The sequence below is a fragment of the Salmo salar genome, chromosome ssa14, assembly GCF_905237065.1.
Source record: "Salmo salar chromosome ssa14, Ssal_v3.1, whole genome shotgun sequence".
Classification (NCBI taxonomy): Eukaryota; Metazoa; Chordata; class Actinopteri; order Salmoniformes; family Salmonidae; genus Salmo; species Salmo salar.
In genome coordinates, this window is record NC_059455.1 from 46,270,583 (window position 1) to 46,289,228 (window position 18,646).

Here is an 18,646-nt window from a genome sequence, read left to right on the forward strand (position 1 = left end):
TGGGTAGAGTCCAGTGTGTGGGTAGAGTCCAGTGTGTGGGTAGAGTCCAGTGTGGAGGTAGAGTCCAGTGTGTTGGGTAGAGTCCAGTGTGTTGGGTAGAGTCCAGTGTGTTGGGGTAGAGTCCAGTGTGTTGGGTAGAGTCCAGTGTGTTGGGTAGAGTCCAGTGTGGGGGTAGAGTCCAGTGTGTTGGGTAGAGTCCAGTGTGTTGTGTAGAGTCCAGTGTGTTGTGTAGAGTCCAGTGTGTTGGGTAGAGTCCAGTGTGTTGGGTAGAGTCCAGTGTGTTGGGTAGAGTCCAGTGTGTTGGGTAGAGTCCAGTGTGTTGGGGTAGAGTCCAGTGTGTTGGGGTAGAGTCCAGTGTGTTGGGTAGAGTCCAGTGTGTTGGGGTAGAGTCCAGTGTGGGGGTAGAGTCCAGTGTGGGGGTAGAGTCCAGTGTGTTGGGTAGAGTCCAGTGTGTTGGGTAGAGTCCAGTGTGTTGGGTAGAGTCCAGTGTGTTGGGCAGAGTCCAGTATGTAGGTAGAGTCCAGTATGTGGGTAGAGTCCAGTGTGTTGGGTAGAGTCCAGTGTGTTGGGTAGAGTCCAGTGTGTTGGGGTAGAGTCCAGTGTGGGGGTAGAGTTCAGTGTGGGGGTAGAGTCCAGTGTGTTGGGTAGAGTCCAGTATGTAGGTAGAGTCCAGTGTGGGGGTAGAGTCCAGTGTGTTGGGTAGAGTCCAGTGTGTTGGGTAGAGTCCAGTATGTAGGGAGAGTCCAGTGTGGGGGTAGAGTCCAGTGTGTGGGTAGAGTCCTGTGTGTTGGGTAGAGTCCAGTGTGGGGGTAGAGTCCAGTGTGTGGGGGTAGAGTCCAGTGTGGGGGTAGAGTCCAGTGTGTTGGGTAGAGTCCAGTGTGTTGGGTAGAGTCCAGTGTGTTGGGGTAGAGTCCAGTGTGGGGCTAGAGTCCAGTGTGGGGGTAGAGTCCAGTGTGTTGGGTAGAGTCCAGTGTGTTGGGTAGAGTCCAGTGTGTGGGGGTAGAGTCCAGTGTGGGGGTAGAGTCCAGTGTGTTGGGTAGAGTCCAGTGTGTTGGGTAGAGTCCAGTGTGGAGGTAGAGTCAAGTGTGTGGATAGAGTCCAGTGTGTTGGGGTAGAGTCCAGTGTGTTGGGTAGAGTCCAGTGTGGAGGTAGAGTCCAGTGTGTGGGTAGAGTCCAGTGTGGAGGTAGAGTCAAGTGTGTGGATAGAGTCCAGTGTGTTGGGTAGAATCCAGTGTGTTGGGGAGAGTCCAATGCAAGAGAGTTAGTGAGTAAAACTTTAGTTGGATAGTCCATCTGTAGATGCTTTGCAGACTATCAGTAACATTTCGACTATCTATCTACTAACCCTAAACCTAGCTCTAACCCCAACCCCAACCCTAACCCTTACCTTAACCTTAACCTTAACCTTTACCTTTACCCTAGCCCTAGCCCTTATTCTAAACCTAACTGTAACCTTAGCAAATAATTGCTTATCAACAGATAGTTTGTTGATATAGTTTGTTGATAGTATGACCATCTGTATAGCATCAACAGATGGAAAACCCAGACCATCCAAATAAATTTACTGTTAAAAAAGGGTAAATGCAGGTAGTCCGGGTAGCCATTTGATTAGCTATTTAGCAGTCTTGTTTATCAGTCTCATGGCTTGGGGGTAGAAGCTGTTCAAGGTCCTGTTGGTTCCAGGCTCGGCGTGCTGGTACCGCTTGCCGTGCGGTAGCAGAGAGAACAGTCTATGGCTTGGGGGTAAAAGCTGTTCAAGGTCCTGTTGGTTCCAGGCTCGGCGTGCTGGTACCGCTTGCCGTGCGGTAGCAGAGAGAACAGTCTATTCCTTGGGGGGCTGGAGTCTTTGATCATTTTTTGGGCCTTCCTCTGACACCGCCTGGTATAGAGGTCCTGGATGACAAGGAGCTCAGCCCTAGTGATGTACTGAGCTGTATTCACCACTCTCTGTAGCGCCTTGCAGTCGGGTGCCTTGCAATTTCCGTACGGAGAGGTGATGCAGCCAGTCAAGATGCTCTCAATGGTGCAGCTGTAGAACTTTTTGAGTATCTGAGTGCCCATGCCAAATCTTTTCAGTCTCCTGAGGGGGAAGTGGAGCTGTCGTGCCTTCTTCACAACTGTGTTGGTGTGTGTGGACCATGTTAATTCCTCAGTGATGTGGACACCGAGTAATTTCAAGCTCTTGACCAACTCAACTACAGCCCCATCAATGTGGATAGTGGCGTGCTCGGCCCTCCATTTCCTGTAGTCCATGGTCAGCTCCGTTGTCTTGCTGACGTTAAGGGATAAGCTGTTGTCCTCTCTGACCTCACCCCCTATAGGCTGTGTCATCGTTGTCGGTGATCAGTCCTACCACTTTCGTGTTGTCAGCGAACTTGATGATGGTGTTGGAGTCGTGCGCGGGCCACGCAGTCGTGTGTGAACTACGAGTACAGGAAGGGACTAAGCACACACCCCTGTGTTGATGGTCAGCGTGGCGGATGTGATGTTTCCTACCCTCATCGCCTGGGGGGTTGGCTCGTCAGGAAGACCACAATCCTTACCTGGCCACCAGAGACCACAACACTTACCTGTCCACCAGAGACCACAACACTTACCTGTCCACCAGAGACCACAACACATACCTGTCCACCAGAGACCATAACACTTACCTGACCACCAGAGACCACAACACATACCTGTCCACCAGAGACCATAACACTTACCTGTCCACCAGAGACCACAACACATACCTGTCCACCAGAGACCACAACACTTACCTGTCCACCAGAGACCACAACACATACCTGTCCACCAGAGACCACAACACATACCTGTCCACCAGAGACCACAACACTTACCTGTCCACCAGAGACCATAACACTTACCTGTCCACCAGAGACCACAACACATACCTGTCCACCAGAGAACACAACACATACCTGTCCACCAGAGACCACAACACATACCTGTCCACCAGAGACCACAACACTTACCTGTCCACCAGAGACCACAACACATACCTGTCCACCAGAGACCACAACACATACCTGTCCACCAGAGACCACAACACATACCTGTCCACCAGAGACCATAACACTTACCTGTCCACCAGAGACCACAATCCTTACCTGTCCACCAGAGACCATAACACTTACCTGTCCACCAGAGACCACAACACATACCTGTCCACCAGAGACCACAATCCTTACCTGTCCACCAGAGACCACAACACATACCTGTCCACCAGAGACCATAACACATACCTGTCCACCAGAGACCACAACACTTACCTGTCCACCAGAGACCACAACACATACCTGTCCACCAGAGACCACAACACATACCTGTCCACCAGAGACCACAACACTTACCTGTCCACCAGAGACCACAACACATACCTGTCCACCAGAGACCATAACACATACCTGTCCACCAGAGACCACAACACATACCTGTCCACCAGAGACCACAACACTTACCTGTCCACCAGAGACCATAACACTTACCTGTCCACCAGAGACCACAACACTTACCTGTCCACCAGAGACCACAACACTTACCTGTCCACCAGAGACCATAACACTTACCTGTCCACCAGAGACCACAACACATACCTGTCCACCAGAGACCACAACACTTACCTGTCCACCAGAGACCACAACACTTACCTGTCCACCAGAGACCATAACACTTACCTGTCCACCAGAGACCACAACAAATACCTGTCCACAAGAGACCACAACACATACCTGTCCACCAGAGACCACAACACTTACCTGTCCACCAGAGACCACAACACATACCTGTCCACCAGAGACCATAACACATACCTGTCCACCAGAGACCACAACACTTACCTGTCCACCAGAGACCATACACTTACCTGTCCACCAGAGACCACAACACTTACCTGTCCACCAGAGACCACAACACATACCTGTCCACCAGAGACCACAACACTTACCTGTCCACCAGAGACCATAACACTTACCTGTCCATCAGAGACCACAACACTTACCTGTCCACCAGAGACCACAACACATACCTGTCCACCAGAGACCACAACACTTACCTGTCCACCAGAGACCATAACACATACCTGTCCACCAGAGACCACAACACATACCTGTCCACCAGAGACCACAACACTTACCTGTCCACCAGAGACCACAACACTTACCTGTCCACCAGAGACCACAACACATACATGTCCACCAGAGACCATAACACATACCTGTCCACCAGAGACCATAACACTTACCTGTCTACCAGAGACCACAACACATACCTGTCCACCAGAGACCACAACACATACCTGTCCACCAGAGACCACAACACATACCTGTCCACCAGAGACCACAACACTTACCTGTCCACTAGAGACCATAACACTTACCTGTCCACCAGAGACCACAACACTTACCTGTCCACCAGAGACCACAACACATACCTGTCCACCAGAGACCATAACACTTACCTGTCCACCAGAGACCACAACACATACCTGTCCACCAGAGACCATAACACTTACCTGTCCACCAGAGACCATAACACATACCTGTCCACCAGAGACCACAACACATACCTGTCCACCAGAGACCACAACACTTACCTGTCCACCAGAGACCATAACACTTACCTGTCCACCAGAGACCACAACACATACCTGTCCACCAGAGACCACAACACATGCCTGTCCACCAGAGACCATAACACTTACCTGTCCACCAGAGACCATAACACTTACCTGTCCACCAGAGACCATAACACTTACCTGTCCACCAGAGACCACAACACATACCTGTCCACCAGAGACCATAACAATTACCTGTCCACCAGAGACCACAACACATACCTGTCCACAAGAGACCACAACACATACCTGTCCACCAGAGACCACAACACTTACCTGTCCACCAGAGACCACAACACATACCTGTCCACCAGAGACCACAACACATGCCTGTCCACCAGAGACCATAACACTTACCTGTCCACCAGAGACCATAACACTTACCTGTCCACCAGAGACCATAACACTTACCTGTCCACCAGAGACCACAACACATACCTGTCCACCAGAGACCATAACAATTACCTGTCCACCAGAGACCACAACACATACCTGTCCACAAGAGACCACAACACATACCTGTCCACCAGAGACCACAACACTTACCTGTCCACCAGAGACCACAACACATACCTGTCCACCAGAGACCATAACACATACCTGTCCACCAGAGACCACAACACTTACCTGTCCACCAGAGACCATAACACTTACCTGTCCACCAGAGACCACAACACTTACCTGTCCACCAGAGGCCACAACACTTACCTGTCCACCAGAGACCATAACACTTACCTGTCCACCAGAGACCACAACACATACCTGTCCACCAGAGACCACAACACTTACCTGTCCACCAGAGACCATAACACTTACCTGTCCACCAGAGACCACAACACATACCTGTCCACCAGAGACCACAACACTTACCTGTCCACCAGAGACCACAACACTTACCTGTCCACCAGAGACCATAACACTTACCTGTCCACCAGAGACCACAACAAATACCTGTCCACAAGAGACCACAACACATACCTGTCCACCAGAGACCACAACACTTACCTGTCCACCAGAGACCACAACACATACCTGTCCACCAGAGACCATAACACATACCTGTCCACCAGAGACCACAACACTTACCTGTCCACCAGAGACCATACACTTACCTGTCCACCAGAGACCACAACACTTACCTGTCCACCAGAGACCACAACACATACCTGTCCACCAGAGACCACAACACTTACCTGTCCACCAGAGACCATAACACTTACCTGTCCATCAGAGACCACAACACTTACCTGTCCACCAGAGACCACAACACATACCTGTCCACCAGAGACCACAACACTTACCTGTCCACCAGAGACCATAACACATACCTGTCCACCAGAGACCACAACACATACCTGTCCACCAGAGACCACAACACTTACCTGTCCACCAGAGACCACAACACTTACCTGTCCACCAGAGACCACAACACATACATGTCCACCAGAGACCATAACACATACCTGTCCACCAGAGACCATAACACTTACCTGTCTACCAGAGACCACAACACATACCGGTCCACCAGAGACCACAACACATACCTGTCCACCAGAGACCACAACACTTACCTTTCCACCGAGACCATAACACTTACCTGTCCACCAGAGACCACAACACATACCTGTCCACAAGAGACCACAACACATACCTGTCCACCAGAGACCACAACACTTACCTGTCCACCAGAGACCACAACACATACCTGTCCACCAGAGACCATAACACATACCTGTCCACCAGAGACCACAACACTTACCTGTCCACCAGAGACCATAACACTTACCTGTCCACCAGAGACCACAACACTTACCTGTCCACCAGAGACCACAACACATACCTGTCCACCAGAGACCACAACACTTACCTGTCCACCAGAGACCATAACACTTACCTGTCCACCAGAGACCACAACACTTACCTGTCCACCAGAGACCACAACACATACCTGTCCACCAGAGACCACAACACTTACCTGTCCACCAGAGACCACAACACTTGCCTGTCCACCAGAGACCATAACACATACCTGTCCACCAGAGACCACAACACTTACCTGTCCACCAGAGACCACAACACATACCTGTCCACCAGAGACCATAACACTTACCTGTCCACCAGAGACCACAACACATACCTGTCCACCAGAGACCACAACACATACCTGTCCACCAGAGACCACAACACATACCTGTCCACCAGAGACCACAACACTTACCTGTCCACCAGAGACCATAACACATACCTGTCCACCAGAGACCACAACACTTACCTGTCCACCAGAGACCACAACACATACCTGTCCACCAGAGACCACAACACATACCTGTCCACCAGAGACCATAACACTTACCTGTCCACCAGAGACCATAACACTTACCTGTCCACCAGAGACCACAACACTTACCTGTCCACCAGAGACCACAACACATACCTGTCCACCAGAGACCACAACACTTACCTGTCCACCAGAGACCATAACACTTACCTGTCCACCAGAGACCACAACACATACCTGTCCACCAGAGACCACAACACTTACCTGTCCACCAGAGACCATAACACTTACCTGTCCACCAGAGACCATAACACTTACCTGTCCACCAGAGACCACAATCCTTACCTACATTTACATTTACATTTAAGTCATTTAGCAGACGCTCTTATCCAGAGCGACTTACAAATTGGTGCATTCACCTTATAATATCCAGTGGAACAACCACTTTACAATAGTGCATCTAAATCTTTTAAATGGGTGGTTAGAAGGATTACTTTATCCTATCCCAGGTATTCCTTGAAGAGGTGGGGTTTCAGGTGTCTCCGGAAGGTGGTGATTGACTCCGCTGTCCTGGCGTCGTGAGGGAGCTTGTTCCACCATTGGGGTGCCAGAGCAGCGAACAGTTTTGACTGGGCTGAGCGGGAACTGTGCTTCCTCAGAGGTAGGGAGGCGAGCAGGCCAGAGGTGGATGAACGGAGTGCCCTTGTTTGGGTGTAGGGCCTGATCAGAGCCTGAAGGTACGGAGGTGCCGTTCCCCTCACAGCTCCGTAGGCAAGCACCATGGTCTTGTAGCGGATGCGAGCTTCGACTGGAAGCCAGTGGAGAGAGCGGAGGAGCGGGGTGACGTGAGAGAACTTGGGAAGGTTGAACACCAGACGGGCTGCGGCGTTCTGGATGAGTTGTAGGGGTTTAATGGCACAGGCAGGGAGCCCAGCCAACAGCGAGTTGCAATAATCCAGACGGGAGATGACAAGTGCCTGGATTAGGACCTGAGCCGCTTCCTGTGTGAGGCAGGGTCGTACTCTGCGAATGTTGTAGAGCATGAACCTACAGGATCGGGTCACCGCCTTGATGTTGGTGGAGAACGACAGGGTGTTGTCCAGGGTCACGCCAAGGCTCTTAGCACTCTGGGAGGAGGACACAAGGGAGTTGTCAACCGTGATGGCGAGATCATGGAACGGGCAGTCCTTCCCCGGGAGGAAGAGCAGCTCCGTCTTGCCGAGGTTCAGCTTGAGGTGGTGATCCGTCATCCACACTGATATGTCTGCCAGACATGCAGAGATGCGATTCGCCACCTGGTTGTCAGAAGGGGGAAAGGAGAAGATTAATTGTGTATCATCTGCATAGCAATGATATGAGAGACCATGTGAGGATATGACAGAGCCAAGTGACTTGGTGTATAGCGAGAATAGGAGTGGGCCAAGAACAGAGCCCTGGGGGACACCAGTGGTGAGAGCACGTGGTGCGGAGACAGATTCTCGCCACGCCACCTGGTAGGAGCGACCTGTCAGGTAGGACGCAATCCAAGCGTGGGCGGCGCCGGAGATGCCCAGCTCGGAGAGGGTGGAGAGGAGGATCTGATGGTTCACGGTATCAAAGGCAGCAGATAGGTCTAGAAGGATGAGAGCAGAGGAGAGAGAGTTAGCTTTAGCAGTGCGGAGAGCCTCCGTGACACAGAGAAGAGCAGTCTCAGTTGAATGCCCAGTCTTGAAACCTGACTGATTAGGATCAAGAAGGTCATTCTGAGAGAGGTAGCAAGAGAGCTGGCCAAGGACGGCGCGTTCAAGAGTTTTGGAGAGAAAGGAAAGAAGGGATACTGGTCTGTAGTTGTTGACATCGGAGGGATCGAGTGTAGGTTTTTTTCAGAAGGGGTGCAACTCTCGCTCTCTTGAAGACGGAAGGGACGTAGCCAGCGGTCAAGGATGAGTTGATGAGCGAGGTGAGGTAGGGGAGAAGGTCTCCGGAAATGGTCTGGAGAAGAGAGGAGGGGATAGGGTCAAGTGGGCAGGTTGTTGGGCGGCCGGCCGTCAGAAGACGCGAGATTTCATCTGGAGAGAGAGGGGAGAAAGAGGTCAAAGCACAGGGTAGGGCAGTGTGAGCAGGACCAGCAGTGTCGTTTGACTTAGCAACGAGGATCGGATGTCGTCAACCTTCTTTTCAAAATGGTTGACGAAGTCATCCGCAGAGAGGGGGGGGAGGATTCAGGAGGGAGGAGAAGGTAGCAAAGAGCTTCCTAGGGTTAGAGGCAGATGCTTGGAGTTTAGAGTGGTAGAAAGTGGCTTTAGCAGCAGAGACAGAAGAGGAAAATGTAGAGAGGAGGGAGTGAAAGGATGCCAGGTCCGCAGGGGAGGCGAGTTTTCCTCCATTTCCGCTCGGCTGCCCGGAGCCCTGTTCTGTGAGCTCGCAGTGAGTCGTCGAGCCACGGAGCAGGAGGGGAGGACCGAGCCGGCCTGGAGGATAGGGGACAGAGGAAATCAAAGGATGCAGAGAGGGAGGAGAGGAGGGTTGAGGAGGCAGAATCAGGAGATAGGTTGGAGAAGGTTTGAGCAGAGGGAAGAGATGATAGGATGGAAGAGGAGAGAGTAGCGGGAGAGAGAGAGCGAAGGTTGGGACGGCGCAATACCATCCGAGTAGGGGCAGAGTGAGAAGTGTTGGATGAGAGCGAGAGGGAAAAGGATACAAGGTAGTGGTCGGAGACTTGGAGGGGAGTTGCAATGAGATTAGTGGAAGAACAGCATCTAGTAAAGATGAGGTGGCCTTGCCTGCCTTGTGAGTAGGGGGGGAAGGTGAGAGGGTGAGGTCGAAAGAGGAGAGGAGTGGAAAGAAGGAGGCAGAGAGGAATGAGTCGAAGGTAGACGTGGGGAGGTTAAAGTCACCCAGAACTGTGAGAGGTGAGCCATCCTCAGGAAAGGAACTTATCAAGGCGTCAAGCTCATTGATGAACTCTCCAAGGGAACCTGGAGGGCGATAAATGATAAGGATGTTAAGCTTGAAAGGGCTGGTAACTGTGACAGCATGGAATTCAAATGAGGAGATAGACAGATGGGTCAGGGGAGAAAGAGAGAATGTCCACTTGGGAGAGATGAGGATTCCAGTGCCACCACCCCGCTGGCTCGATGCTCTAGGGGTATGCGAGAACACGTAGTCAGACGAGGAGAGAGCAGTAGGAGTAGCAGTGTTATCTGTGGTAATCCATGTTTCCGTCAGCGCCAGGAAGTCTAGGGACTGGAGGGTAGCATAGGCTGAGATGAACTCAGCCTTGTTGGCCGCAGACCGGCAGTTCCAGAGGCTGCCGGAGACCTGGAACTCCACGTGGGTCGTGCGCGCTGGGACCACCAGGTTAGAGTGGCAGCGGCCACGCGGTGTGGAGCGTTTGTATGGCCTGTGCAGAGGAGAGAGAACAGGGATAGACAGACACATAGTAGACAAGCTACAGAAGAGGCTACGCTAATGCAAAGGAGATTGGAATGACAAGTGGACTACACGTCTCGAATGTTCAGGAAGTTAAGCTTACGTTGCAGAAATCTTATTGACTAAAATGATACAGTACTGCTGGCTGGTGGAGTAGGCTAGCTAGCAGTGGCTGCGTTGTTGACTTTGAACGTGTAGCTGGCTAGGTAACCTCGGTAGTTTCAGTACTACACCTTGTCATGATACAAAGCAACTTTGTAGCTAGCTAGCTAACATAACACTAATCAAGACGTTCCTTGTAGTGTATTTAGTTTCAACAATGCTGCACGTCGGTAATAGTTGGCTGGGTTAGGAAAAATGGCGTCGCGGGGGACGGAAATATCTGGCTAGCTAACCTCGATGGCTGGCTAGCTAACAATTATCAAGCTATGACAAAGACAACTAAGTAGCTAGCTAGGTAACACTGCACTAGTCAAATCGTTCCGTTGTAAAGTATTAGTATCTACAGCGCTGCTAGTCGGTAACGGTTGGCTAGCTGGCAGTGGGTTAATGATGACTAGGTGTGTTGAGTAAGTCTGGCGCCGCGTCGCGGCTGGCTGGCTCACCTCGATAATACTCAAACTCAAACTACACAATTATCTTAGATACAGAGACAGCAAAGACAACTATGTAGCTGGCTAACTAACACTAACACCACACTAATCAAGTCGTTACGATGTAATAGTTTCTGCAGTGCTGCTAGTCGGTAGAAGTTGGCTAGCTAGCAGTGATGACTAGCTAGCTAGCAGCTAGCAGTGTTGACTACGTTAGGAGGACGAAGATAGCTAGCCTCGATAATTACTCAGTTACTCTAAACTACACAATTATCTTTGATACAAAGACGGCTATGTAGCTAGCTAAGAAGAATTGCTCAGATCAAACAAATCAAGCCGTTGTAATGTAGTGAAGTGTAATATTACCTGTGGAGTGGAGCGGAGCGAAGCGTGGTGCGGCTGCTTACCTTACCTGTCCACCAGAGACCATAACACATACCTGTCCACCAGAGACCACAACACATACCTGTCCACCAGAGACCACAACACATACCTGTCCACCAGAGACCACAACACATACCTGTCCACCAGAGACCACAACACTTACCTGTCCACCAGAGACCACAATCCTTACCTGTCCACCAGAGACCATAACACTTACCTGTCCACCAGAGACCATAACACTTACCTGTCCACCAGAGACCACAATCCTTACCTGTCCACCAGAGACCACAACATATACCTGTCCACCAGAGACCACAACACATACCTGTCCACCAGAGACCACAACACATACCTGTCCACCAGAGACCACAACACTTACCTGTCCACCAGAGACCATAACACTTACCTGTCCACCAGAGACCACAACACATACCTGTCCACCAGAGACCACAACACTTACCTGTCCACCAGAGACCACAACACATACCTGTCCACCAGAGACCACAACACTTACCTGTCCACCAGAGACCACAACACATACCTGTCCACCAGAGACCATAACACTTACCTGTCCATCAGAGACCACAACACATACCTGTCCACCAGAGACCACAACACTTACCTGTCCACCAGAGACCATAACACATACCTGTCCACCAGAGACCATAACACTTACCTGTCCACCAGAGACCACAACACATACCTGTCCACCAGAGACCATAACACTTACCTGTCCACCAGAGACCATAACACTTACCTGTCCACCAGAGACCACAACACATACCTGTCCACCAGAGACCACAACACATACCTGTCCACCAGAGACCATAACACTTACCTGTCCACCAGAGACCACAACACTTACCTGTCCACCAGAGACCACAACACATACCTGTCCACCAGAGACCATAACACTTACCTGTCCACCAGAGACCACAACACATACCTGTCCACCAGAGACCACAACACATACCTGTCCACCAGAGACCACAACACATACCTGTCCACCAGAGACCACAACACATACCTGTCCACCAGAGACCACAATACTTACCTGTCCACCAGAGACCACAACACATACCTGTCCACCAGAGACCACAACACATACCTCTTTTCTTTGTGCTGTGATTCAACTTCTCTTTCTCCAAAATAATATTCATAACAATATTCGTTTTTTTTATGAAATGTCCCGTTGAAATTTAGTGGTCTCATCCATGTGGTGTGGGAGGAGATCCTACACCTCTTCTGTCCCCTGAGTTAGGCAGTGTGATGGGATGAACTAAGGGTCAAGCCTCTCTGTTCCTGACCAGTGTTTATAGAGTCGTAGATCAGGCCTCTCTGTCCCTGGCCAGAGTCTTAACCGAGTCGTAAAACAGGCCTCTCTGTCCCTGGCCAGAGTCTTAACCGAGTCGTAGATCAGGCCTCTCTGGCCCTGGCCAGAGTCTTAACCGAGTCGTAGATCAGGCCTCTCTGGCCCTGGCCAGAGGCTTAACCGAGTCGTAGATCAGGCCCCTCTGTCCCTGGCCAGAGGCTTAACCGAGTCAGAGATCAGGCCTCTCTGTCCCTGGCCAGAGTCTTAACCGAGTCGTAGATCAGGCCTCTCTGTCCCTGGCTAGAGTCTTAACCGAGTCGTAGATCAGGCCTCTCGGTCCCTGGCCAGAGGCTTAACCGAGTCAGAGATCAGGCCTCTCTGTCCCTCACCAGAGTCTTAACCGAGTCGTAGATCAGAGTCTTTACAGAGTATTAGGGCTTTTGAGGTGACCGTATTACCACTTCTCCAGCAGTCATGACCGCAGTAAAATTCCACGGTAATCACCTTTTTTGCACTCTGGACATGCTTTGTTAGTACCCAACTGGCTAACGACCATCAGGTCCTAATGGCCTGGTACTCAGGCCATTCTGGCCCTTAACCATTCTGACATCAATGCAAATGAAATCTTTAAAACACATCATCAAAATAGTAGTTTTTAAAAAGTTCAACAATGGGTTGAAGCTGAGTGGAAAACATGGTGGTTGTTGCGCTCGTCTGAAAGGATGGACCAAGGCGCAGCGTACTTAGAGTTTCACATGTTTAATAAATATGACACATGTTTAAGAAAACGAAACGTGACGTTCTGGGCTGCTCACAGGCAGCTACACAAAAACAAGATCCCACAATCACAGGTGGGAGAAAGGGCTGCCTAAGTATGATCCCCAATCAGAGACAACGATAAACAGCTGCCTCTGATTGGGAACCATGCTAGGCCAACAAAGAAATAACAACATAGATATGCCCACCCAAGTCACACCCTGACCTAACAAAATAGAGAATAAAAAAGGCTCTCTACGGTCAGGGCGTGACAGTGGTTGTGGATGTTGGTTTAAAGCTTAACACAATAAAATGTACAGTGCTTTCTAATCGGGATGATTTATTCAAAACACGCATACACATATTACAGCTGATGCATATGTCTATGCTCATGAGCCCAAGCCCGAAAAAAACCTGATTTAAAATTATGATTGTGTCATTATACAATATATAGCCTACTGCATTTTACAAAAACATTAATAAATAACTGATTGAAGATGTCTTTGGTACATAATTGGTCTAGCCTATACTCCAAAATTAAATACATTTGAGTAATTGCCTTTGAGTGTGGATTGTATTATTATTATTCATACTTGATGGACTGGTTACCTGATGCGACAATTCAAAATGTATATTCATGAGTCTGGTAGACAACGTATAGGTGATGCTGTTGGTTCATTGATTGTCGATTACAGAGTCGTAAATCAGGCCTCTCTGTCCGTTACCAGAGTCTTTACAGAGTCGTAGATCAGGCCTCTCTGTCCGTTACCAGAGGCTTTACAGAGTCGTAGATCAGGCCTCTCTGTCCTTTACCAGAGTCTTTACAGAGTCGTAGATCAGGCCTCTCTGTCCTTTACCAGAGTCTTTACAGAGTCGTAGATCAGGCCTCTCTGTCCGTTACCAGAGTCTTTACAGAGTCGTAGATCAGGCCTCTCTGTCCTTTACCAGAGTCTTTACAGAGTCGTAGATCAGGCCTCTCTGTCCTTTACCAGAGTCTTTACAGAGTCGTAGATCAGGCCTCTCTGTCCTTTACCAGAGTCTTTACAGAGTCGTAGATCAGGCCTCTCTGTCCTTTACCAGAGTCTTTACAGAGTCGTAGATCAGGCCTCTCTGTCCTTTACCAGAGTCTTTACAGAGGGATGAGAAAATTGGCATGGCAGGTACTCATTCTCGATCTGAGTCTCTTTGTATTGGCATTTGATGAAGCTGCTTGATGCTGCTGCTCACGTCCGGCCCGCTTATTAGGCAGGATTACGCCGCCGACTATGGCGGCAGAATGACGAGGGCGGCATTTTCTGAGCTAAACTGACCAAGACGGACTTCCAAAACAACACGTAAAACCTCACATAATTCTACCCAAAAACAATTACAATTTCTCTCAACCAGTGGCAAATGGGCTTTTTAGGTGAGTGCTGATGCCGCCCTTTGATAAGCAGTGCCCACTACGTCAAAGGCAGGACGCAAAATATGTATCTTGTTTGATTCCCAGCATGTCTCTCCAGGGTGCTGTTGAAGAGACACGTCGGTGCGGTGCTCCACCAACGTTCTGTCAAAAAAATCATATAGCAGATATAGGATATGATAGAAAGAGTATGTGGGGCCCCGTCGAGTGGCGCAGCGGTCTAAGGCACTGCATTGCTGTGTTCGATGTATCACTACAGGTCCGTGTTCAATCCCGGGAGACCCATGAGGCGGTGCACAATTGGCCCAGCGTCGTCCGGGTTAGAGGAGGGTTTGGCCGGGCGGGATGTCCTTGTCCCATCGCGCTCTAGCGACTCCTGTGTTGGGGCGGGAGCAGTGCACGCTGACACGGTCGCCAGTTGTGTGATGTTTCCTCCGACACATTGGTGGGGCTGGCTTCCGGGTTAAGCGAGTAGTGTGTCAAGAAGCAGTGCGGCTTGGGAGGGTCGTGTTTTAGAGGACGCACGGCTCTTGACCTTCGCCTCTCCTGAGTCCGTACAGGAGTTGCAGCGATGAGACAAGACTGTAACTACCAATTGGATACCATGAAATTGGGGGAGAAAAATGGGTAAAAAAAATTATAATAATACAAAAAAAATGGAAGGAATATGTGGCCTTTTCTGTAGAATACAGGCTGGAGATGAAATGGATGGTAATGTAATGAGATGGACACTTTTTACAGGTTTCTCTGATCAAATGGCCTAACCTCAATGGTGCTCAATCAAATAAAAAACATGCTGTTATGTTAACAAACAACATATCCTAAAAACAGGACAGGTCAAAGTAAAATGGACAATATGGAATGCACAATCACAACTGTTGTCCAGGAGTTTCAACCCATTGTCATGTACAGTGGTTTCAAGTTAGTATCCGTCAATTTTGGACAAGCTGATCATTCTGAAAAAGAAAATATTTCTGCATATTCAATGTTTTTAAATATCCAAATTGATTAGTCACAAGAATCAGGACTAATAAAGTCAATTCAATAGCCTGTTTTTCAAACGGTGGGCCTACCACATAGATGGGCATTCATAAAATTCCATTGCAGGCTGACATGGTAGGCTACATACACACCCCAGTAAGCACTATCCACATTTTTTTAAACCTTTTTTGTTGTTGGTGTTTTACAAATGGTAGGCTTACCACATAGATGGGTATTCATATTATTACATTTCAGGCAACACTTTAAGCTACACCTCAGTAAGCACGGACTGACACCTTTTTGATGTCTTTTTTTGGTGCCGTTCCGGACCGGCCTTGATTTCCACTTCTACGGACATTGGGTTTTGGTCCGGTCCAGACAAAATCTGAACCAATCATAGACATCTATGTTTAGTTCAGTTTTTTGTCCGGTCTGGACAAGCCTTGATTTGACCCAAACATAGACATCTATAAATGATTTATTTTCAACTTTCATTCATAACCTGAAAATGAATCTGATTTCAATCTCTGAAAAATATGTATTTTTTTAACGTCCGGAAAAGATGCCTTTTCAACATCCTGGAAAATATGTATTTTAAACATATGGAAAATACCTTTTCACTTTTCATTCAGCACCTTAATTGAACCTAACTTCAACGTCTGGAAAGTACATATTTTAGATGCCTTTTCAACGTCATTTTGCTTACTGGGACTATTCTAGTTTTGCGGGGGGAGAAATATTTTGGTCTCGCCTATGGCAGCAGAACGGCAAGGACCTGCTGCTGTTGGACGGTGGGATTAACCAAAGACGAATAAATATTTTAATAAATACATCCACATCTGTTCAGTAAATATTCAGCCTGCTTTGGAGAAGAGTTGCCTGCATTATCTGAGCTGGGCTGGCCTTATAGTGCACAGACCGGCTCTGTTGATGGGAAGGAGTTTGCTGCTTGAACCTGGCTGAGGTCAAATAGTATTTGAACCCCACCATTCTGGTCACTCCAGGCAGGCTAGAGCAAACACTCAAAATATTTGAAAGATTTCAAATAGTATTTGAACCCGGGTCTGTCTTGGAGGACTGCAGGGCTGCCTAGACACTGCTTACCGTTGATGTAGACAGATGGTAGACATAGTCAGACTCTCAACATGGAAGATAAAGAAATCCTGTCCAGTACACACAATAATCTATTTATTGACTCCTATTTGAGAACAGGTTATTTGGACCGGCACAGAACAAAGAGTGTTGATTTACTCAAACCTACCCCACCTTAAAAGACCCCCCTACTGGTTTAGATTGAATAGACTATTGTGCACTTTACAACTATTTGTTTACTGTGATTTGACCTCAAACCACAACTTGTATTGCTACTAATGCATCTTTCCTCTTTCTTTCTTTCTACCTCTCAGACTTTTATAGTAGTTAATAAAGGGACGGCCATCTTCCGGTTCAGTGCCACGTCTGCTCTCTATATATTTACCCCTTTCACCTTCCTCAGAAGAATCTCCATCAAAGTCCTGGTCCATTCATATCCTTTACAACGGTCTGTCTGTCTGTCTGTCTGTCTGTCTGTCTGTCTGTCTGTCTGTCTGTCTGTCTGTCTGTCTGTCTGTCTGTCTGTCTGTCTGTCTGTCTGTCTGTCTGTCTGTCTGTCTGTCTGTCTGTCTGTCTGTCTGTCTGTCTGTCTGTCTGTCTGTCTGTCTGTCTGTCTACTCGTCTGTCTATCTGTCTACCTGTGTTAGTGGTTAGTGATGAGCCCAGAGGAAAACGGTTATATGTGATGTAATGTCGGGTCAGTAACATTCTACATTATATAATCGTGTGATGTCATTGTTTCAGGGAAGAGAGCCAGGTGGATTTTTCTTTGTTGTGTTGCTGTGTCCTATAGAGCCACTTCATTTAAAAAACAATTCTATCAGTTTGGCCTGTTTGTTTGCTTGTAAAGCAGGAGGTATTTTCAAGGTAGCCTACTCAGTATAATGTCACAGAAACATGTAAGGTTAAGATAACCCCTCACCCAGAAAAAACTCAACTGGTACCACTTTCTAATTGTCCCCTTAAAAAAACCTAAAAAGCCACACCCTGCCATGCGTCATATACTGGACTGTACAATCAGCCAATTTCTAATATTTACAGATTCCAATGGTAGGATCCCATTGGATTTTTCCATAGTCCCATTTTGAAACAGCTTTGTGATGTTCCTCCCTGGCATCGCCAACCAAATCCCTTGATCTGCTGCTCTTAATCTCCCAAATGAAATAAGAGCAAGGAGATTTCACGTCACATGACGGCTGTCTATTAGTTCTCAGACGGACGGCTTGTCCTTTGCATGCACGACTGAATCCACCCATCCTCTCTTCCTTTACTGAATCCATCCATCCTCTCTTCCTCTACTGAATCCATTCATCCTCTCATTCTCTACTCAATCCATCCATCCTCTCTTTCTCTACTGAATCCATCCATCCTCTCTTCCTCTTCTGAATCCATCCGTCCTCTCTTCCTCTACTGAATCCATCCATCCTCTCTTCCTCTACTGAATCCATCCGTCCTCTCTTTCTCTACTGAATCCATCCGTCCTCTCTTCCTCTACTGAGTCCATCCATCCTCTCTTTCTCTACTAAATCCATCCGTCCTCTCTTCCTCTACTGAATCCATCCGTCCTCTCTTTCTCTACTGAATCCATCCATCCTCTCTTCCTCTACTAAATCCATCCATCCTCTCATTCTTCTCTCGTTCTTTACTAAAAACTATCCATCCTCTCGTTCTCTACTAAATACATCCTCTCTTTCTCTGCTAAATCCATCCATCCTCTCGTTCTCTACTAAATCCATCCATCCTCTCGTTCTCTACTAAATCCATCCATCCTCTCGTTCTCTACTAAATCAATCCATCCTCTCATTCTCTACTAAATCCATCC

At 48.6% G+C, this 18,646-nt stretch overlaps 1 protein-coding gene across 1 annotated transcript in view; it reads left to right on the forward strand.

Annotated features, from left to right (window-relative positions):
• The window catches only part of scn12aa (sodium channel, voltage gated, type XII, alpha a), a 122,619-nt gene that overhangs the window by 32,590 nt on the left and 71,383 nt on the right, over positions 1 to 18,646 (forward strand). Inside the window, exon 3 of the mRNA XM_014141417.2 lies at positions 17,139 to 17,257. Within this exon, the coding sequence (XP_013996892.2) occupies positions 17,139 to 17,257 (119 nt within the window). The remainder of the gene's footprint in view (positions 1 to 17,138; positions 17,258 to 18,646) is intronic.